Source organism: Saccopteryx bilineata, chromosome X, assembly GCF_036850765.1.
Source record: "Saccopteryx bilineata isolate mSacBil1 chromosome X, mSacBil1_pri_phased_curated, whole genome shotgun sequence".
Taxonomy (NCBI): domain Eukaryota; kingdom Metazoa; phylum Chordata; class Mammalia; order Chiroptera; family Emballonuridae; genus Saccopteryx; species Saccopteryx bilineata.
In genome coordinates this window covers 120199756-120222720 of record NC_089502.1, presented here as the reverse complement: position 1 = coordinate 120222720, position 22965 = coordinate 120199756, and the positions used below count along the sequence as shown (strand labels likewise).

Genomic DNA, 22965 nt, shown 5'->3' with positions numbered 1-22965 from the left:
GGGAGGGAGGGAGGGAAGGAGGGAGAGAGAGAGAGAGAGAAGGAAGGAAGGAAGGAAGGAAGGAAGGAAGGAAGGAAGGAAGGAAGGAAGGAAAGAAAAGGTAATGCCAAAATATTTATTGTTTATTAGTGTTGGAAATCCTTGTTTATACATGTTTATGTAATACATTATATTTTTCTTGATGTGTAATTACAGAAATACATATGTATGCTCATTTGTATTCCTTGCAAATGAGAAAAGAGATGGTATTGTGTATTCTTTTTCTTTCCAGCTTTTAATTTCCACAATTACTTATATAACACTACTAAAAAATATAGAAAAATATAATTAAACAAAAAAATGAACTATTTCTATTAGACTATTAATCTGGTTATAAAGGAATTATATTTGGTTTAAATACTAACTCCTCTGGGTAACCTTTCATAAGCAACCGTGAGCAACTGTCAGTGTCCTTCAACAGAGACTAGTGACTAGAGTAAATACATTGGTAATTTTCACAGCATCTCATTCTGTCGCAATGAAGGAATTAGGGTGGGAAATCCTATCCTCCTTGCTACAATGATTGATTCAGGTGTGGGTTTATGACTTAAGCTAGTCTAATCAGAGAGAAGATCAGACTTTCATTTGTGGGTCAGAAAGAGAAACTTTTCTTTCATTCTTAAATATAGTATGGTATGTAAAAATGAATCCTATCACCGCTATGTTGAAGGGGAAAACTGAGCAATAAAGATGGAACTTTGAGCATGCCATGCCTGAAGCCCCCACAATATTTATGCTATATAAGCCAATAAATTCTTTTTCTTATGTAAGGAAATTTGAATTGGATTTTCTAGTAGTTGCAATGGAAGATATTCTCATTTATGATCAGCTTTAATTTTAAAAAATCTGGTTTTCTCCCTAACATAAAATCTGTTTCTATCATAATACCTCAAATTGTCTGTTAACTTTTTGGTTGTCTAAAATAGATTATAAATAATATAAACTTAAATAAGGTTTTCTAAGGAAGAATCCAGACATCAAATAATTCATTTTGCAAAGTATCGCTTCTTAATTTTCTTTCTTTACCTATAAATAAGGTAACTGAATATCCACTTTACCTTGGACCATCTTAGTTAATACTTGTTGTCTGGCATTATTAATAATGGTATTCATTTTCTTAAATGTATGATTTAGGCAATAGATCATATAATGAATTATACATTGGTTTTAAAATCAGCCCCATTTCCCCCCTCTGTAAGCTCAGTATGACATCCACATGTCCTTAAACTGCTGCCCAGCTGTGACAACCTCACAGACAGTAGGAACTGATATTATAGATCTCATCCCCCTAAGGATCCTAGCTTCCCTTTGCTGCATTCTTTCAGGATCTCTTAGCCAGCAACCTGCTCAAAATTAATGACTAGGAATGGAAGCTAACTTAATTGAGAAAGTAATTGTGTTTTGTGTTTAAAATGAATAACATGTATTTCCTTTTTCACTTCTAGATGGTAGACAAGTCTGTCTGAATTTTCTTGCCCCCAAGTGTGTTAAAAGCTCTTTGTTTTGGAGAACCTTAGATTGTAGAAAATGATCTGGAATGCCCAAGGCTCTTAGAGAAGAAAACGCAGAATTGTATTATCAACTGGGAGATTTCTGCACACTCATAAGCCTGTCAGAGGCTCTTGAAGCATCTTGATGAGAGGAGGAAACCCTGAAAAGTGACCAACACCCCATATTCCCCAACTAACTTGAAAGAAAGGCTCTGAGCCAAATTTGATTTGATTTAGGGAAAAAAAACCAAAGACATATTTCTTATGCTTTTGGAGTTGAGAAAACATTCCATTGGATTTTCTTCATAAGGTTATCAAGAATTATTCCAGGATATTTTCTTTTTTTTTTTTTTACTTTTTTTTTTATTATAAATTTTTATTAATGTTGATGGGATGACATTAATAATTCAGGGTACATATATTCAAAGAAAACATGTCTAGGTTATCTTGTCATTAAATTATGTTGCATACCCCTCACCCAGAGTCGGATTGTCCTCCGTCACCCTCTGTCTAGTTTTCTCTGTGCCCCTCCCCCTCCCCCTAACTCTCTCCCTCCTTCCCTCCTGTGTCCTCCCTCCCCCCACCCCTGGTAACCACCACTCTCTTGTCCATGTCTCTTAGTCTCATTTTTATGTTCCACCAATGTATGGAATCATGTAGTTCTTGTTTTTTTCTGATTTACTTATTTCACTCCGTATAATGTTATCAAGATCCCACCATTTTGCTGTAAATGATCTGATGTCATCATTTCTTATGGCTGAGTAGTATTCCATAGTGTGTATGTGCCACATCTTCTTTATCCAGTCTTCTATTGAAGGGCTTTTTGGTTGTTTCCAGGATATTTTCATGCCAACAAAGAATATGTAAATTAAATGCTTGAAACCAGATAAATTAATTCTTAAGAGTAAAATCTGCCTGACCAGGTGGTGGTACAGTGGATATAGCGTCGATTTGGGATGCTGAGGACCCAGGTGGTTTGAAACCTCGAGGTCTCTGGCTTGAGCACAGGGTCACTGGCTTTTGAGCATGGGATCATAGGCATGACCCTATGGTCCCTGGCTTGAGCCCAAAGATTGCTGCCTTGAAGCCCAAGGTCACTGGCTTGAGCAAGGGGTCACTGGCTCAGCTGGAGCCCCCTGGTCAAGGCACATATGAGAAAGCAATCAATGAACAACTAAAGTGCTGCAACTACCAGTTGATGCTTCCCATCTCTCTCCCTTCCTATTCCTATCTATATCTCTTGTTAAAAAAGAAGAAGAGGAGTAGAATTTAAGAATGTGATGGTATAATTTGGCAGTAATATTTAGGGGCAAAGAATTACTTTTCTAATAGGAAAAGTATACTTGACATTTGTACAGTTTCTGATATAGTAAAAATAAATGCTCAGATTTAGAGAATTTGCAGATCAGTTATATATACTGTTCCTGGAAGGAACTGTAGGCCACATGATCCTGATTTCAATATATAAATAAAACTGAGGAAAAAGGGGAAATGAAACAGGGTTTCACCATTGGAATTATATCTAAAGCGCACACACAAAAATAAAGGCAATCGGAGGTGGAAAAATTTCCCAGTAAGTATCATGATCACATACAATGAATTGCCACCTAATTAGAGGTTATTTAAAATAAGCAGGTGTTCACAGGGAGACCAAAAAAGACAGGATAAAAAAATAGCCCCCTCATACATGGTCTTACAAAATACTTAAAATCATAACCACTTTAATTAGCTGAAGAATCTTCTAGTGTAAGGGAATTGATATAAATTTTCTTTTAAAGAAACCAAATGTGAACCTGACTAGGCGGTGTCGCAGAGTGTCAGACTGGGACACGGAGGACCCAAGTTTGAAAGCCCGAGGTCGTCAGCTTGAGCCCAAAGTTGCTGGCTTTAGCAAGAGGTCACTCGATCTGCTGTAGCCCCTCGTCAAGGCACATATGAGAAAGCAATCAATGAACAACTAAGGTGCCGCATCAAAGAACTGATGCTTCTCATCTCTCTCTCTTTTCCTGCCTGTCTGTCCCTATCTGTCCCTTTCTCTGTCTCTGTCACAAAAAAAAGATAAAGAAACCAATGTGATACATTTTATATGTCTTAAATATTGCATAAGAAATTTAATACAAAAGTTTAAGTCAAAGCTTTAAGGGTCAGAGAAAGAAGATAAATAAGATAGAACATGACTCCTGGTTGCAGGAAATATATTTAAAGAGACGAAGGCTTGGGGAACATCTGTAATTGCAATCTCTCTGCTTTATGTCAAAAAAGGTTTTCTATTCAGTAAAGAGGAGTTAAAGAAAATAAATGAGAAAGAGCTGTATATCAGGTAGGTGTAAGTAAGATCTTTCATATCACCATAGGCTGTGTTGAGGGCACAATTAGTACAACAATCAGAAGTACCAAAGGGGCTCATTAATAGGCCCAGGGGACAGCTGACATCTGACACATTGAGGAGCAGTAGACTCCAAACTTTTTTGACTGCATATACATACTGTTAAAAAATATTGGCCCACATATCAATTCATATTTATTTAAAAATTTTATACGTATGCTACTTTATTAACATAGAGTATTTTATAAAAAAAAAGGAGTAACGTTAAAATAATGAGATGAAAACAAATAGAATTTATGGCCCCCCTACACGTTGTCATTGGGGTCTCTGTAACTGAACAGTAAAAGGAAGAGACAAAGTTTTCTGAGTCAAACAAAATGTGAGAAGTATCTGATTTCTGTCTTTTAGGTTTATATAGGAAGATGTTAAAAATGCACATAGGTATTTTAATGCCTTTAAATGCTATATTGTGTTTCTCTTTAAAAATTTCATGCAGATTTGAATGATTAATCAACATTTTAAACATAAATTATGATATGTAATATATATACTTTTATAGGCAATCCTGCTTTTATTGAATGTCATGTTAAAATTCTTTCCCTGGCTATTCATTTTGGAGAAAGCCTAGCTACTCCGTCCCTGGTAGGTGCATCCTAACGAGAAGCACAAATGCTACCCTAGTATCAACTTCTCACATTATAGACATGGTGCTAAAAGGAAAAATGTCTGAAGGACTAATTTGGTGCAAACAAATGCATCTAAAGAAGTCACGTGACTCATAGAGACCTGCACATTCAACTAAGATAACATTCTCTAAACCGAGTTTCTCAAGCCGTTCCACACCAATGGTTTCCATGGAGAACTGAGAGAAGCTGAGTTCAACAATACTAACATTCCTGCAGGACTTTCAATGACTTTGCTATGGGGATGTTCACTGTGGATTTCAACATCCACGCACAAATATGCCTCAGCTTATTATACTTTTTCAGATGTTGATATCTATTAACATCTAATGGATCTAGTGCTCTGCGGGGGGAATGTCGAGATAGTCTATCACCTGGGAGCAACAGTATTTGCTAGTCAATATCTTAACACCATTTTCCAATTTGTCTGTTTTTTAACAGCATAAAAAAGGCAACTGAGATTCTGAAAGGCAAGAGCAGTTATACTTGTTGAAGCATGTGGTAAGGAAGAAAGACAAATCTAGACACTTGGGTCTCGGGATAGTACTGTAATGAAGGGGGCACAGATGGTCCACTGAACACTGGCCGTGTGGTAAAAGCTTTAGAAGGCCATATAGAGGAGTTTCAAGGTGTTATGAAAAAGGCGACACAGACCGGGAAGAAAAGCTTGATATTTTAAAAAGTTTTACATTAAATGGGCCATATTACTTATTTTCCTGTTTGCTCACCATGCTAGAACTGGCACCCTTTAATTGCTTCTATTTTTCCTTGTACTCCTTGAGTGTGATTAGGTCTTAATAATTCAGATATAAGAACTGATGATCTCATACTATGTATATTGAGGCTAATAGACCTCTTCAGAATTTGTTCAGCTGTTTAAGCTGTTATCAAAATCGACTGCTTTCTCTTTCTCCAATTTAAAAATATTCAGAGGCAAAAAGATAAGAGCAACAGAATTTTTTTCTTAATTTTATCTCATCGCTATCTGAAATAAATTTAAAGAGAAGACTCGTGTGGGAAAGCTATTTCAAACAGCACCGCCCACTTTCTGCAGTGATGGAAATGTCCTGTTTCGGTGTCGTCTACTAAGGTAGTCACTAGCCACTTGTGGTTTCTGAGCCTTTGCATGTGGCTCCTGGGACTAAAGAGCTGATGTGACGTTTGAATTACTTTAAATTTAAATAGCCACATGTGACTAGCGGCTGTCTTGGACAGTACGGATATCGAGTACTAGTGTAGCCAATATGCACGGTTAATTAGGAAGTTATACCTTGAGAATAGAAAAGGAAGTATAAACACAATGCTTTTCAATTTCCCACCTAATTTTCACTGCTTTCGGCGACCTCTGTACAGTCTGATTGTAGAGTAAAAACAACTGTCGCCTACGGTAAGCATTAATACCAGGGTTATTCGTTCATATTCGCACCTTCACACCATTTCTGTAATGAGAGAACTCAGAAGACAGGAAAACAGTCATATAAATTTTAGCTAATTAAAAGCTACTTAACTCTCTAGGAGAAAAATATACGTTAGTTAAGAGCACCTTAGGAGGCAAAGCCAGTTGCCAACCCAACATGGTGCATTCTTTCTTTCTTAACGAAAACAGTCCAAATTTTGTTCCATACATCCAGGTTTTAGGGTTAGGATGCCAGTTTTAATGTGAATTATAAAGAAAGAAATCACCTGCTCATTTAGAATACTCTATGATCCCAGAATCCTTTGAAGCTAAGAGTGGTCAGATGAAACATTTCTGGTCAATGTGGAGTAAGCAGACTTCTTCTATGCAGGGCTGACAAAAACAGCTTTGGTTTTCTTTATAAATAGGAGCTGAGACATGGGGCACATGCATTTACTCTCCTTGTTTCCTCTTTCTCCATTTCAAAACATAGACGCGGTGCTCAGAGGTAGCATGGTCATCGTGAGAGCACAGGGAGGCATGAAAGCCATGTGCTGAGGACAGCCATGGGTGGCTAAAGAAGGCGTTGGGACACACGGTTTTGCGGCTGCTAAATCTACCCTACAACACACAATTCTGCAGGCCTGACTATGTGAGAAGAATACATTTCTATCCGGATAAGGTTTTGGAGTGAGGATTTTGGCACATGCAGCCAAACAGAATCCCAACAGTATTAATTGGGGGGGGGGAGAATCCTTTAATTTCTAAAATCCTTTGAGCCCAAAATTATAATTTCTTCTGCTTGATGTGTTAAATTGAATTCCCAGGAGCCTTCATTCAGCACTTAGAAAAACAGAAACAAATCATGTAGCATTTCAACGGTAAAATAAACATAAATATGCATATGGCTCTAGAGCAGATTGTTAAATTTCAAATGTTAAATAAAAATAGTCACCTATGAAGATAAAGTAAATCCACAATATTTATAAAACACCTACTCTGTCCCTTAGCTACCGCAGCAAGGGGAACAGTATGCCTGCCTTTAAGGATATTCAAAGTCATTTCAAAGGCTAAAATGTAATGAGTCAAATGATAACAAATGTTTGAAAAGAGATCAAGATAATAAAAGTAGTTTTACAAGCAAATATATAGTTTTTTTTAAATTTTAAATTTAATTTTACTGATTGTAGTGAGAGAGAAATGAAGAAAGAGAGACGGGAACAACCTTGAGCTGTTCCTGTATGTGCCCTGACTGGGGATCAAACCAGCGGCCTTTGTGCTTCGGGACGATACTCTAGACAACAGAACTACCTGGCCAGGGTGCAAGTATATAGTTAATGGATAAAATAATTTTTCAGTGAATCATTGATTTAAAAGACCAATACAGCCTGGAGTTGTAAAAACAAATTTCACAGGGAAGGCAGGGCTGGATCTTAAAGGCTTTGATGCTCTGGCAATCCAGTGAACTCCATATTTCTAATCATGATAATCAACTTGAAGGAGTATGAAGGGTTCCTGAATCAGTGGTTACTTCGTAACTGGATTTGGTTAGAACTTGCACCTTGAAATGGTTGCATGGTTCTCATCGAAAAAATTTCCCAAGTCTAAAAATGAAATAAGTTCTCATTTTGATTCAAAGCAGTGGTTTTCAACCACCGCTTCGCGGATCGGTCAACCAGAAATTTTGTGTCAGTCCGCGAAAGAGTGACCCAGCCTGGTGTTGTTTGAAGATGACAGACCCAGTGGTCACAGACTCTATTAACAAAAACACTGATTTACAGAACAATATTACTGTAAAATCTCGTTATACACAGCTCCTTGCCTGCCTGCATTTTTTTCAACTGCTGTTAACTGCCCCCCAAACTGTCTTCTTCTAGTGCATAACACCTATTATAAAACTTAAAAAAAAATCGAACTGGTAAGTGTGGTGGCACTCTGACTTGGTGTAATATTGAGGTGTACACATTGTATACTTGAAACCTGTATAGTTTGACAAACCATGACAACCCTATAATTTAAAAAATAAATTTAAACAATTCTAAAAGGCATTTATGATCCTATCTGTGGTAGATTTTTGTGATTTTCATATATACTGCTCACAAAAATTAGGGGTATTTCAAAATGAATATGAAGCAATAAAAAGAAGCATAATTTTTTTTAAAAAACAAGAACATCAGAAAAGCAAACAACAAGCCAAAGAAAGTTGTTTGATTATGCAAATGAGATGTAAAACCAACTTTTATTCCATTGGGGAAAATGCACTACACAAAAGGCTGAAAGTGCTGGAGTATCTGCACGGTCCCTGATCCCCTAATTTTGGTGAGCAATGTAATATATCATGGCAGAAAAGCTTAGCTTTAATGGAGTTGCTACAGATTATTTTCCCTTTCACTACAATTGGTTCTTTTAGTTTTAGGGGGAAAAGCATGGAGAAGTAAAGTGTAAATTACTCTCTTCTCTATACTCCTTACAGATTTACTTAAATACTTTTGCCCCAAACCTTTCTATGGCTTTTTTTTTTTTTTGTATTTTTCTGAAGTTGGAAACAGGAAGGCAGTCAAACAGACTCCCACATGCGACTGACTGGGATCCACCCTGTATGCCCACCAGGGGGCGATGCTCTGCCCATCTGGGGTGTCGCTCTGTTGCAACCAGAGGCATTCTAGCGCCTGAGGCAGAGGCCACAGAGCCATCCTCAGCGCCCGGGCCAATTTTACTCCAATGGAGCCTTGGCTGCGGGAGGGGAAGAGAGAAACAGAGAGGAAGGAGAGGAGGAGGGGTGGAGAAGCAGATGGGCGCTTCTCCTGTGTGCCGTGGCCGGGAATCGAACCCAGGACTCCTGCACGACAGGCTGACGCTCTACCACTAAGCCAACCAGCCAGGGCTTTATGGCTTTTCTTTTACTCATTTTTACTTGGAAAGTTTAAAAATAATGCTAGAGTGGAACATAAATTAAATCAATTTGGGGGGAGAGTAACATCTCTCTTTATGAAGATTATTTCACTTCCCTAATTGAAGGAAGACTACATCAGATAAATCAAAGCATATCTATTCTTGAGATAAATAAAGCAGATATTCTTTACTTGAGAAAATTATATGAAATGTATAATTCTTGATTATGATGCTTCTTGTTTACACAGAATGTAACATATGAAGATAAGGGAATCTGGAAGGATTGATGAATTATTAAAATTACAATCAAAGTTATTTTTATACATTGAATCAAAAATTGACTTGAATCACTCTAGAAACCCTGGCGTTATTTTTAATGAATTCATAAGAGATGACAAGAACATGAGCCAATCTTACTGCTTCTTTCTGAAAAACACTGCTGCTCTGATCACCTAGGAAATTTACTGATCAATTAACTTAGCTTATGAAATTTAAAAACATTAGATCATATCAGGCAAACAAAATTTTCACCATTAGGTTACAAAATAAAAATTAACAAGACATTTGAAAAGAGAAGTCCAGGTTAGTTTTCTTCTATATGAAAGAGGAAGGCACATAATAAACAGAAAAAAAATGAATAATTGTGTCATTCATTCTAATATGTATATGATAGAAGCAACCATACCATTTTTTCTCTGTGTCAATTACTACTCTCTGCATTTTATGCTTCCCTCAACAGAATTCTAAAATGAAGGCTATACTTTCCCTATTATCAGTCTCCAAGAGCATATAATACTGATTGATGTCTTTCACCAGCAAGTGTTTAGTAAGTAACAAATACAAATTTAGTCTTATACCAAAAGCCCTTAAAAGGTAGTCATTATATATATATATATTTTTAATAATCTGCATGGCACTGTAACTCAGGGGACTCCAAAGTAGGCACTTGAGGGATGAAAGGAAATAGTAGTAGTATTAATTTTCATTGCAGGCTATTAATATCTATTTTATGTATATTTTAATAATATCTCTATATATCAATATATTTATCACTTTAATGTAAGTAATCATATACAGAAAGTTGTGGCTAAATGGACAAAACCACTAATAATGATGTATGATCATTACATTAGCTCATTCTCAATAATTTGCTAATCACAGGAAATCAAATTAAAACCAAACTTTGCACTTTTTTCCATGTCATTTCCTAATAATTCCTTATCGACCTTCAGCATGCTTTGCAAATGGGTTTTCAAAGACAATCTGTTGAACTACGGAATGAAAAAAACCCCATCCACCTAACATTAACATTACCTAATATTATACTAACACTAGGGTAATGATAAGATCTTACATTATAACACATTGTAATTTCAATTATAGATTTCAAGAACCCCAAATTATGGCAAAATATAAAGCCCCCAGAGCAGGTAATAATATTGAGGGTATAATAACATTATATAGCTTTCAGAAGAGATTAAAAGACGTTGAATTACTTGTATCGCTTTCTTATAAAAGAGCTTGAGAAGATTCCAGATCACAGGTATGTCTATGAAAATAATAAGTCATTTTATATGAAAGAACCCCTATATCTCAGGCAAGGGAATTTGTAAGTAGAGCTCACTATTTAAAAGCAAAGACAAATATAAACTTCCTTATCAGGATCCCACTGGTATTTCAATGAAAACACAGTATACTGATTTTTATCAGAATTCATGTAAATACCCAGGGTTGTTTTGCTTGATAAGGTTTTGACAGAATATTTTACAATGAATTGAATTGAAATGTAATAAGATATGCATTTCCATTCATAGACTTTGAAATAGGGGGTCTGCTAAAGCTTATCTTTATCTTTAAGCTAAAAAATGTGTAAGGTATCATTTTCCATAAAAATATCATGAGAGACTTCGAAAGTGGATGTGTGTGCACCTTTGCAATGCTATGACCTTTGTATTCAAGGGGAGTTCATTGCCTCCTGGCCATAGAGTGTAATATAAGTCACATTACTGATACTGGCATAGCTTTACATCCTTCAGTGAAGATAATAGTGAATGTGGCTCTCATTAGGCATGGAAAGAAAATTATATGCACATGGAGCAGTGATCCACAGAATTATGAGCTTTCCACGGGAGACACGTACATTTGTCACAAGATAATTGCAGTACAAAATTTGCAAATATCTTCAGCCAAACAGACTACAACATTCTTCTTTGTGGAGTGCAACAAACACCTATATATGGAAAGATGGCACGCTCTGGCACACTGTTTCTTAAACAAGGTTGTGCAGAATGAACAGATGAGATGATGAGGGCTGGATGGTGGTTTAATAAAAGAAAAAAAATCAGAACAATCAATCTCACACTGCAATGATTTTCATCCAACTTGCAAAATCCGTTGGGTACCCATGGAAATGAACTGTTTAGGTGGTTTTGTTATAATTTTGGTGGAGAAATGAGATGGGGGTGTTTTAGAAAAAAAACAACTATTCCCAAGAAGTCTGGATATGTTAGGACAATTACATTTACTAAGTGATATTGGACTGATTATCTATATGGTCTGTAAATTTTCTCCTTTGATGAATGAGGGAAGCTACTTGTAATACCCACTTTTCTGCTATGCTCACAGCAATGAAATAATACTAATAAATATTCTTTTCATTTGTTTTTAGTTTAAACAAGTAATGCCATTTTTTCCCACAAATCCTTCTAGGTCCACGTTAGACAAGGTTTTTTGTCATCAGAATGTGGTTGGATTTATTCAACAAAAGTTATAATCAGAATGATATTGGAGCCATTTAATTGCTCTTTGCGTAGGTGTAGCCGGAATTTAAAAAATAACCAAAGAACTTTTATTAAAGACTTTGATCTTAACAATAAAAAATTTAAATACATCCAAGTGATTATTTTCCACTGTACCCACTAAAACTGCTTAGTCAATCTTTGGATCATGAAATCTCCCACACAGTGGTGCAATGTGTAGTTAAAAATGAACCTTGAACAATGCTATTATCATCTGGTCCAGATCAGCCAATTTGTGTCCAGCCCAACCTGGAGAGGTCTTTTTAGAGGGTAACGCTTCTCTGCCGCTCCAATTCTTATTCAATACAAGTGCCTGCAGTTCAGATTTAGTGGTAAATTACCTGGAACACCTGGCCAAAATGACTTGAGAAAAGACTATCCTGTAACTTATTTAGCACAGGCACTGAGACACCAGGAGTATAAACAATAACGATAAATGGCCACCTACTAGATCCTATCTGTTGATACCAACACTTTCTACTGCCACCAAACATCTAACCAAATTAGTCGGCTACCTTTCTATATCTCCTAAACCTCTTTTACTGCCTCCTACCACCATCCTTTCTTCCATTTCTCCTTCTCTCCTCTTTTTTTCTAATTTCCTTCCTCCCTCCCTCCCTCCCTCCCTCCCTCCCTCCCTCCCTCCCTCCCTTCCTCCCTCCCTCCCTTCCTCCCTTCCTTCCCTCCCTCCCTCCTTCCTTCCCTAAGGGTCATATTTAACCATTTTCAGAGGCACACTCTAGACATGTTGTTCCTCCTTTACTGGATAGATTATACCAGTAAAAGAAAACTAAATAATTGTCAAAACAAGCTTGTTTCGGAGCAAATTCCCTAACACATACGAAGAAAAATGAAAAGCTTTGCATTATCAGATTTCTCTGACACTAAATTCTAAATTACAAATCATCCTCTGCTATTAATTTACAATTCTAGAAAATAAACTTGAAGCTCTGTTTATGTTTTACTTTTAAAGATTTAATTTGCATACTTTACAGCTCTGTTCCCCTATAATATAATGGTACCTATTTATTTTTACTCTCTAAAATTAAGCAGTAGAATTGCTTACTTTTCTAAATGGCTATATTTTACAACCTAGTATTTTTAAATTGATTGTTAATTTTTTAAAATGGACTTTATCATAATTTAACTTCCTTTTCTTGCCTGATATAATTCACTTAGTAAAAATTATTTTCATTTCAAAATGGTAACAGACCACTGTTTCTTAAAATAAGAATTTAATTAAATAACTTATGCTAAAAGAGAATGGAAGCTAAATATCAAATATGCAATTTCAAATACAAGGTCTAGAACTATGAAAAGCTAACTATTCACACGCCACGTGATTTTCTTTCCGGGATAAATATATCAATCATTGCATGTCTAAGATTTGAGCCAAATCTCATAAATTCAATATGAAGTTCTCCTAGAGGCATATAATGTTTTGTTACTTGATCTTGCCTAACTTTGGATGCTTCACACCTGTAATTATCATTTCCACACTCAAATCTCCATTAAAAATGAAGCTTCTTTATCATAATTCATTCATCTCATCCATCATGCAATCTACCTTTATTAAGAAGCAATTACTGCCCTGGCCAGTTGGCTCAGTGGTAGAGCGTCGGCCTGGCATGCAGAAGTCCCGGGTTCAATTCCCAGCCAGGGCACACAGGAGAAGCGCCCATCTGCTTCTCCACCCCTCCCCCTCTCCTTCCTCTCTGTCTCTCTCTTCCCCTTCCGCAGCCGAGGCTCCACTAGAGCAAAGATGGCCCGGGCGCTGGGGATGGCTCCTCGGCCTCTGCCCCAGGCGCTAGAGTGGCTCTGGTTGTAAGAGAGCGACACCCCGGAGGGGCAGAGCATCGCCCCCTGGTGGGCAAAGCGTCGCTCCCTGGTGGGTGTGCCGGGTGGATCCCAGTCAGGCACATGCGGGAGTCTGTCTGACTGTCTCTCCCTGTTTCCAGCTTCAGAAAAATACAAAAAAAAAAAAAAAAAAAGAAGCAATTACTGTATGTGCAAAGGTAAAACAAACTTACATTTCGGGTACTGGGGCATACATGTCTATTACAGGTCTCCATGATGCAAAGTTGGAATAGATATACGTATTACTTAGATCATGATAATCACTTCCTGCAAATCTCCTTTTTATATTTTAATTTTTAATGTATTGTGTGGACATGGTTTCAATTTGCACACCACCTTTGTTTGTTCTGTCTTCCACCCCATTCCACGTAGCCTTGCTCGAGGTCAGTGGCAGTCAGTGTTTACTGGCTGTCCTTTCTTCTTCCCTCTTCTCTTTTCAACAGACCCCGGTGTCTTTGGTGCAATGACTTCACCCTCGTTGGGAGGGGCTTTGGAAGAAGAGGACTTTATTTTAGTTTATTTCCTATGCTGTACTATCTTTAAGTACAAAGACTCTTCCAATCATTATCATGTCCCCTAGATCTCATTTCGCTCACCACTCCGTCTGGCCACCAGTGAGGCAGATACCCTTTCCACGGGGAAGGGAAATCCACGGTGAGTCTCCTTTGCCAATAACAAAAATGTTGGAGAGCCGGGTGGCAATGCTATTGCCATTGGGAGGAGAGGACTTTAAATCACAATTCTCTGCTTTCCTCTAAGAGATGGGTATGTGACCCAAGCAAGGTCAACTGGACTCTCTCTTCTAGGACTTGAAATTCTGATCAGTTACACAGGATAGAGAAAGAAAACAAACTGTATCACAAAGAGATCCGAGTACTTCCTGCTAACTATACGTCTGAGCGTGTGCACATCCCTTTTCTTTCTCTAAGTTTCTCCATTGCCTTAACACTAATCCCAGTAAACTGACTTTCTGCTTGATTTAACCACAGGTTGTTTTGTGTTGCTTGCATCCAGAAAACCCTAACCAATATACAACTAAGTCCATTTGAGAATTTTCCTTGTTTATTTAAAATCCTTTAAGGGTTGCCAACTACACAGGCCATCAAAACTCAGTTCAGGCCCTGGCCGGTTGGCTCAGTGGTAGAGCGTTGGCCTGGAGTGCAGGAGTCCTGGGTTCGATTCCCGTCCAGGGCACACAGGAGAAGCACCCATCTGCTTCTCCACCCATCCCCCTCTCCTTCCTCTCTGTCTCTCTCTTCCCCTCCCGCAGGCGAGGCTCCACTGGAGCAAAGTTTGCCCGGGCACTGAGGATGGCTCCATAGCCTCTGCCTCAGGCACTAGAATGGCTCTGGTTGCAGCAGAGCAACGCCCCAAGATGGGCAGAGCATCGCCCCCTGGTGGGCATGCTAGGTGGATCCCAGTCGGGCGCATACGGGATTCTGTCTGACTGCCTCCTCGTTTCCAGCTTCGGAAAAATACAAAAAAAAACCCAAAAAAACAAAAAACAAAACTCAGTTCGGCAAGGAAGAATTCCATTTTTAATTTTTACCCCTACGCCTCTTATTCAACCTCATCAATTTCTCCCTCATCATATACCTATCATTTTAGTGAATAAAACCACTATTTCTATAACACACTGTTGTTTCCCACTTCATTTCAAAGTCAGTTTGTTTCTTCTCATTTTATCTATCTGTTAATTACAGTTTGTTCTTTTATGTTCAGCTTAAGCTTTTTCTTCTTTGAGAAACTTTTCCTGACAACTGTGTTATTTGGGGAACTCTGAACACTACCAAGTGGGTCACTACCTTCCTTAAAGACCGGGATCACAAACTCCTCACCAGGAAATGTGACAAGCTCTTCCATTCTAATATCTAAGGACTTTCACAAGAGCCCATAAAGTCAGTGGAAGCATGGGTGCAGATGTGGAAACACACTCTTATTTACAGATATTATACTGCTCACAAAAATTAGGGGATATTTCAAAATGAATATGAAGCGATAAAATATCCCTAATTTTTGTGAGCAGTGTATTATTATATGTATAAAGTTGGTACAGTTCAAATGTCATGAGTAGGCATATTTCCATAGAGTTTGCTGTAGAACCTTGAAGTAAGCAAAACAATGTGGAAAGAGTTTTCATGTACTGCCTAATTTAATGCTCATAACAACATGTAGGCAGATATTGTTATCCACATTGTACAGAGACAGACACTCAGGCTCAGGGAGGGCAAATCACTAACCCCAGGTCACACAGCTGTAGTAGTGGAGCCAAGCTTTGAACCCAGATGCTCCAACTTCAAAGGCCTTGCTTTAAACATAATATACTGTCTCCTCTGGTTAGTGGTAGTCTCAGTAATAACTGGTGTAACAGCATGAAGGAATATTGTGAAGGAATGGACTTTTGTTTCTGTATGTATCAGCATACTGCAACTGTAAAATGCTTTACATAGTGCCTGACGAACACTATATATACCCTACAGGGGGTACTTAGGTTACAACAGTCTCGACATACGACTTTTCGACACTCACTCCCATAAAAACTTTAAAATGATTGAGATGTGAGTGTTTCAGCTTACGCCATTAACAGTGTACTTACAGACTACGTGGGCAAACTAGTTTAGTTGTGTGCAGTGGAAGAATACGCAGTACCATGTACAGTACATTATATTTACGTCCTTATCTTTTTCCGTGGCTTAGTTGTGTTTTTATGTTCTAGATTATGATTTTACAACTGTGCTAGGGTAAGTGACTTAGGCTAGGGTGTGTTTCGACTTAACCCAAAATTTGGATTACATCACTGTCCTAGGATCAGAACTGTGTCATAACCCGAGGACCTCCTGTATATATATTTATACACATTTAGCATCACCAAATGGTAACCACCTTTATACTGGGAGGCAGTATATGGAGTAAGAACACAGACTTCGGGACCAAACAGACTTGGATTTGAATCTTTGCGCTACCACTTACTAGGAGCATGATTAGGAACCTCAATAGCTTTTTCTAAAAAAGCCCACATGATTACTAACACTTGTTGTAAAGCAGCAGTAACACAAAGCATATTTATAACATTTAAATATATTTATATACACACATAGTCATCCTATACGGTGAATGTGAATTCTGTGTGCCCTGTACCCAGAAGAGGAAATCAAGATCCTAAGAATGATTTGACCACAATCATGTCATTTGTAAATGACAAAAACTCACTAATTCGGGTCTTCTGGGTCTAAGTTTAAGGTACTTTACATGCAGGTTGTTTACTATCGAATTATTTTTACTCCTGCTGAATTGCTGACACTTATTTCAAAAAGAAATTTGTGTGCCTTACTCCTTTTTCATAAAGTTGTTCTGTAACAAGTAAATACCCTCAGTACAATTTATCACATCTTTAGAAAAGACTTGAAAATCATTACAAGTGAAATAATTGTAGTGTATAAATCTTGTGAAACTACTTTTCTTATTCAGAAATATCAAAGATATACAGTATATTTGTTCTAGCTAGGTAAACCACATTTATGTCTATGAATTCTTGCATCTTTAGTTGCTGGCATAATTTTACGGAATGGATTCCAATGAGGCCAAGAAGTGCAATCTTCGTATTAAAAACATGTTTACTGGAGTGTGGCATTGCATAAATACCGATATTAAGATCTCAGGTATTTTAAAACATACATCTTGTTAGTTTTCTTTCTTTGTTTCAATTATCCCTATCGTTGGAATAGGGAAATTGGCATGGACAACTCGCAAGTGAATAACCAATTCCAAGACTATATTTGACTATATTAGGCCTGCAGAAGCCAAAACAAGCAGTTTCAAAAGAAACAGCTCAAATGAGCCACTTTTCTGATATTCAATAGATTTTCAAAAATACCAGTTGCTTAGTGAATTTAATGAAGCCAACTTTACTTCTAAGGTTCATACTTTTCTCCTTGTAGTATTTCTTTTTAGTTTATGGCTGTTTTAAATAATTGCATTAATTAATTTTCCTTGATCATGCTTAGGCTGAACAGAGTAGAAAGAGTAATGTGTTTGTGGACAGCAAAGAGCTGCCGAAAAACGGGTCTAAGAGAGTAAACTGATTTGCAGGAAATCTTCACGGCAAAGAGAGACTCCTGCCAGTTCTTCTTTTCTGCCCATACCTTCTGCTTGGTGATCATCTCGTTGATGTCTTCGAGATCACCCACCATCACCCTCTGGGATTTTAGAACGCGATCCAGCAGAGCCAGCCAGTCGGTCAGTTCTGCCCAAGCCCTGTTGAAGTCAGCCAGAGCGGGAATCTCCAACAGCAAGGTAGAGGGCATTTCTACTTTGGAGATGGCAGTTTCCTTGGTAGCCACGGGCTGTGTCACCAGAGTAACAGTCTGAGTAGGAGCTAGCATTTATTTTTTCAAAAGGAAACAAAAGAGAAGAAGAAGAAAAATTAGAAACACAAGCTAAGGAGCCAATAATAATAGAACAACCTTAATTAAAGGGCAACAATCTGAACCAAATTATTATTTATGACATTAGACTTTTTTCCCTTAATAATGTGGATACTTTATATATTACTACATGATAGAAAAATTCAAAGACTCAAACTTTTCATTAGTATATTAATACATATTTCATTAATATACAATCTTTCCAAATGATTTAGGTAAGGGGTCCCCAAACTTTTTACACAGGGGGCCAGTTCACTGTCCCTCAGACCATTGGAGGGCCAGACTATAAAAAAAAACTATGAACAAATCCCTATGCACACTGCACAGATTTTATTTTAAACTAAAAAAAAACCAAAATGGGAACAAATACAATATTTAAAATAAAGAACAAGTAAATTTAAATCAACCAACTGACCCGTATTTCAATGGGAACTATGCTCCTCTCACTGACCACCAATGAAAGAGGTGCCCCTTCCGGAAGTGCAGTGGGGGCCGGATAAATGGCCTCAGGGGGCCGCATGTAGCCCGCGGGCCGTAGTTTGGGGACCCCTGATTTAGGTTATTCTCAAAGCTGGACAATTAATTTAAACTGTCCTTCTCCCTGTGACTGTTTTGTAACTACCAATTTCTGCTTCTTAATGCATTCACCTTTCTCACCCAGTCCACCAAGCCCCTCCCCTCGGACAACCATCAGTCTGTTCTCTGTATCTATGAGCCTATAAACACTATGCATGGTGTCAGGGGATACTAGGTTTAGCAGCGTGATCACTTCATAAGTTATATAAATGTCGAGGCACTGGGGTGTACATCTAAAACTAATATAATACTGTATGTCAACTGTAGTTGAAAAATAAAAAAAATATTAAAGAAATAAATAGTCTTTCTCAATAACAAATTACATAGATTATGGATGTGGTTAAAAAAAAACCACACACCAAAAGGAAAAAAAAAAACCCACAAACAACAGTATTCAGAGCTTGCCAGGGGAATAACTTTTGATTATTTTTTCCATTCAAGGAAGAAAAGCAAAAGGAAAGATTGGATAAGATCTTATTTCTGACTTAATTATTTCCTTGAATAGGAAGTAAATTACTTTGGAGGCGACCCTAGGGAAATCAAAGCCAATGAAATGTTCTTGTCTTTGCTCTGTTTTATACTGGGAGCAGTTTACCGTATTATTCCCCCTTTTCTTTTAGACTGGTAATAAAGTAGCTAGCCGTGAGGAAAACCGGAGCTACATTATTTTTGGAAAACCAGAGCTAGTCAAGTTTCTCTCTTTGGATATGAGACACTGTTTCAAGGTTATTAAGAAATGCTACATTTATATTAACAATGTTGAGCTCGGTAGTGTAAGATAGCTCGGAGTAACAGGGTCCATCTGATGCTCCTGAGCAGAAGCAGCTGGGAGAGAAGCCGGCCCTCTGCCTCAGGACCTCGGTGGCCTTGGTGAAGCTAGCTGACTTAGCGAAGCCTCTATTGCTTTTTTCTCCCCTGTAAAGGAGGAATAAAACTCAGGCAGGAGGCACAGGGCAGTTGGGTCGACTCAATGACTAATCCCAGAGTTGTACACAGAACACCAGGAAAACAACATTAGCACAGTTCCTGACTCCATTAGGTAATAATGTTAGGTATTACTATTTTTATAAACACCTGGTGAGAAACACAGTGATAAACAAATATGGTGAACAGACGGAGATAAGGAACAGGACTATGTGAAATATTTGAGGAAAACTCACAGGTCTGTGTGTGGCCCGCCACTTACTGAAGGGAGGCTGAACTTGCTGGTGTGAATTGGTATTAAATACCAACCAACAACCGGGTAACTGAAGGTGAGTGATGAAGGGTAGGGAATGCCTCATCTAGTTCATAAGCAATGGGCTCCGGAACCTAATATACCCAGTAGATCAGTAGCAGAGACACAGCGGGCAATATAATTCAGAAGAAACTCTTTGAGGGAAATCTACAAAAGACAACATATCAATGAGAGAGCTGAGAGGCATGAACAAGAAGGGAAATGTTCTGGGAACATGAGAAAAATGTGCCACGTTGGCATTCCATTCTGAGGTAGCCATTGTATTGTCGGCACTATTGTTTTTTTTACAAGGAATAGTTTTATTTGGGGGGGGGATGCTATTTCTCCAGAGAAAGATTTTGTGGTGGTTGTTTTTAAATTTTTAATTGGACCCCTGAAACCCGTATAATTATGTTAACCACTTTCTGCACTTTTAATGTAGTCTTTTTGTTAGGGAAGATAAGAAGAATGAAGGAATGCCTCTTGTGTCTCAAATTTCTCTAGGACAAGAAGTTCCTACCGATGAAAAAAATAGTCTTGAACAAGGCAGAATAAAAGAAAAGAGAGGTGTCAGAATACAAAACTAAGGCCAAAAAGTACCGTATTCCCCCATGTATAAGACGCACCTTAATTTTGGGGCCCAAAATTTGGAAAAAATGTATTACATGAAGTTCTTGAACTCAAGTTTTTTTCATCATAAAATTCATACAACTCCTCATATGCACGATAAAGTGGAAAATGCAAGTGAAAAATCTACAACCACTGTATAAGACACACTCAGTTTGTAGACCCCAAATTTTTCAAAAAAGGGTGCGTCTTATACATGGGAAAATATAGTAATAACCAAAGAACAAAGAGATAAAAGACAAAAGAAGAAATTGTTTCTTGACACTATCTCACTATGCTGAAGCTCTTTCTAGAAACAAATGAAACATAATCCAAAGCAGAAATAGTACTTTTTTTTTTTTTTTGCACTTTTCTGAAGCTGGAAACAGGGAGAGACAGTCAGACAGACTCCCGCATGCGCCCGACCGGGATCCACCCGGCACGCCCACCAGGGGCAACGCTCTGCCCACCAGGGGGCGATGCTCTGCCCATCCTGGGCGTCGCCATGTTGCGACCCTCCTGGGTGTCGCCATGTTGCGACCAGAGCCATTCTAGCGCCTGGGGCAGAGGCCACAGAGCCATCCCCAGCGCCCGGGCCATCTTTGCTCCAATGGAGCCTTGGCTGCGGGAGGGGAAGAGAGAGACAGAGAGGAAGGCGCGGTGGAGGGGTGGAGAAGCAAATGGGCGCTTCTCCTATGTGCCCTGGCCGGGAATCGAACCCGAGAAATAGTACTTTTTGATCCAAGACTCTAGTAGAGAGAAAAGCATAGAGGCCTACAAGATCTAGAAATCTTAGGGAGGTCCCAGGAGAGGGGCTGGATCCCTGTAGAGGACATGACGCATGGGTGAGGATGAAAAGAGGGCTAATTAAAATGTATTCACAAAAATTAGGGGACATTTCAAAATGAATATGAAGCAATAAAAAAAAAGCATTTAATTTTTTTTTAAACAAGGACATCAGAAAAACAAACACATCAAAGAAAGTTGTTCAGTTATGTAAATAAGATGCAAACCCAACCAACTTTAATTTCATTGGTGAAAATGCACTGTACAAAATGCTAAAAGTGGCCCTGGCTGGTTGGCTCAGCGGTAGAGCGTCGGCCTGGCGTGTGGGGGACCCCAGTTCGATTCCCGGCCAGGGCACATAGGAGAAGCGCCCACAAAATGCTAAAAGTACTGGAGTATCTGCACGGTCTCTAATCTTGAAAGTGCATTTTGAAATATCCCCTAATTTTTATGAGCAGTGTAGTACTGTGGGCACTAACCCTGGAATGCCTGGCTGCCTGGGAAATACGACCAAATTGTTCTTAAAATAGACACACAATAAATACTGAAGCAACCTACAGTCATTTGGGAGGATTTCATCGGTTCTGGGAAGTATCAGCAAATACTTTAAAAAGAAACACACACACATTGACTCATCGAAAATGTGAACCTCAAAAGAGCTGGAATGAAATTTTTTTTTTCCTCCCGACTTACTTACGACCAACAGAGAAGTGCTTAATGGCAAGAAAATGATGATGTCATCTCCAATTTAATATAGTGAAGAATGAGAATGCAGAGGATTATCAGACTTCAATTGTGCTCTGGAAAGCACATTAAAATATATATATTGAAAAGAAAGGCTAGGGCCAGAGACTGAAAAACAGAGTGAGTCAAAATGACCAAAATGTACAAACAAGGGACACTGCAATGAGAACATGACAACAAAGGAAGAAGTACCACGAAGTCTGAACTCAGAAGGTCGGGCCTCTAAGGAGTAGAAAACAGTGCTATAATGAAATAGAAAGATACTAATCTCCATCTATTCTCACACATTCTATTAGGGTCAATTCTTCCTTGAACACTATTGATACTTCCTTTTTCCTAAAAAGAGTTGCCTCTAGATCTGCGCATGTGTGTAATTTTTGGATGAAGCAAGATGTGTCTAAAGAAAAATTTTGAGATCCTGGGAACATTCATCTTATTTGGTAAATCATATTGATTCATACTGCATTTTCAGCTGTCTTTACTTTTATCTAAAAAGAAAAAATATGAGGTGTTGCTTTATGTCCTATACTAGAAACATAAGCCATTCACTTCATTAGGTAAAGTGTGAGAGGGTCAGATCTGCAAGGGGACAATAAAGAGTGGCTTTGTTGGAACTGAGCAACAGAATCCTCAGTTAAACGGTCAGGGAGGGATGGTTACTGTATTTCCCCATGTATAAGACACAACCTTTTTCAAAAAATTTGGGGTCTAAAAACTGGCTGTGTCTTATACAGTGGTTGTAAATTATTTTACTTGCATTTCTCACTTTTTTGTATGAATGAGAAGTTGCATGAATTTTATGATGAATAAAACTTGAGTTCAATAACTTTATGTAATATGTTTTTTTTTTTCAAATTTCAGGCCCCCAAATTAAGATGTGTCCCATACATGGGAGCGTCTTATACATGGGGAAATACAGTAGTTGTTCCAGGGGAGTTTTCTGTTAATTCCATAATTTAAAATATGGAAAGGCAGCCCTGGCCAGATAGCTTAGTTGGTTAGAATGTAGTTGTCCTGATATGCAAAAGTTGTGGGTTCAATGCCCAGTCAAGGCACCTATCAACAGGAACAGACTGATGTGTCTGTGTCTCTCTCTCCCTTCCTCTTGCTCTAAAATCAATCAATACGTTTT

At 38.1% G+C, this 22965-nt stretch overlaps 1 protein-coding gene across 5 annotated transcripts in view; it reads right to left on the bottom strand.

Moving 5' to 3' along the window:
- DMD (dystrophin) overlaps positions 1 to 22965 on the bottom strand; it is a 2360554-nt gene that overhangs the window by 736142 nt on the left and 1601447 nt on the right. For all 5 annotated transcript variants that reach the window (XM_066250305.1, XM_066250306.1, XM_066250308.1 and 2 more), the window contains one exon: positions 17624 to 17856. In XM_066250305.1, coding sequence (XP_066106402.1) covers positions 17624 to 17856 — 233 coding nt within the window. The remainder of the gene's footprint in view (positions 1 to 17623; positions 17857 to 22965) is intronic.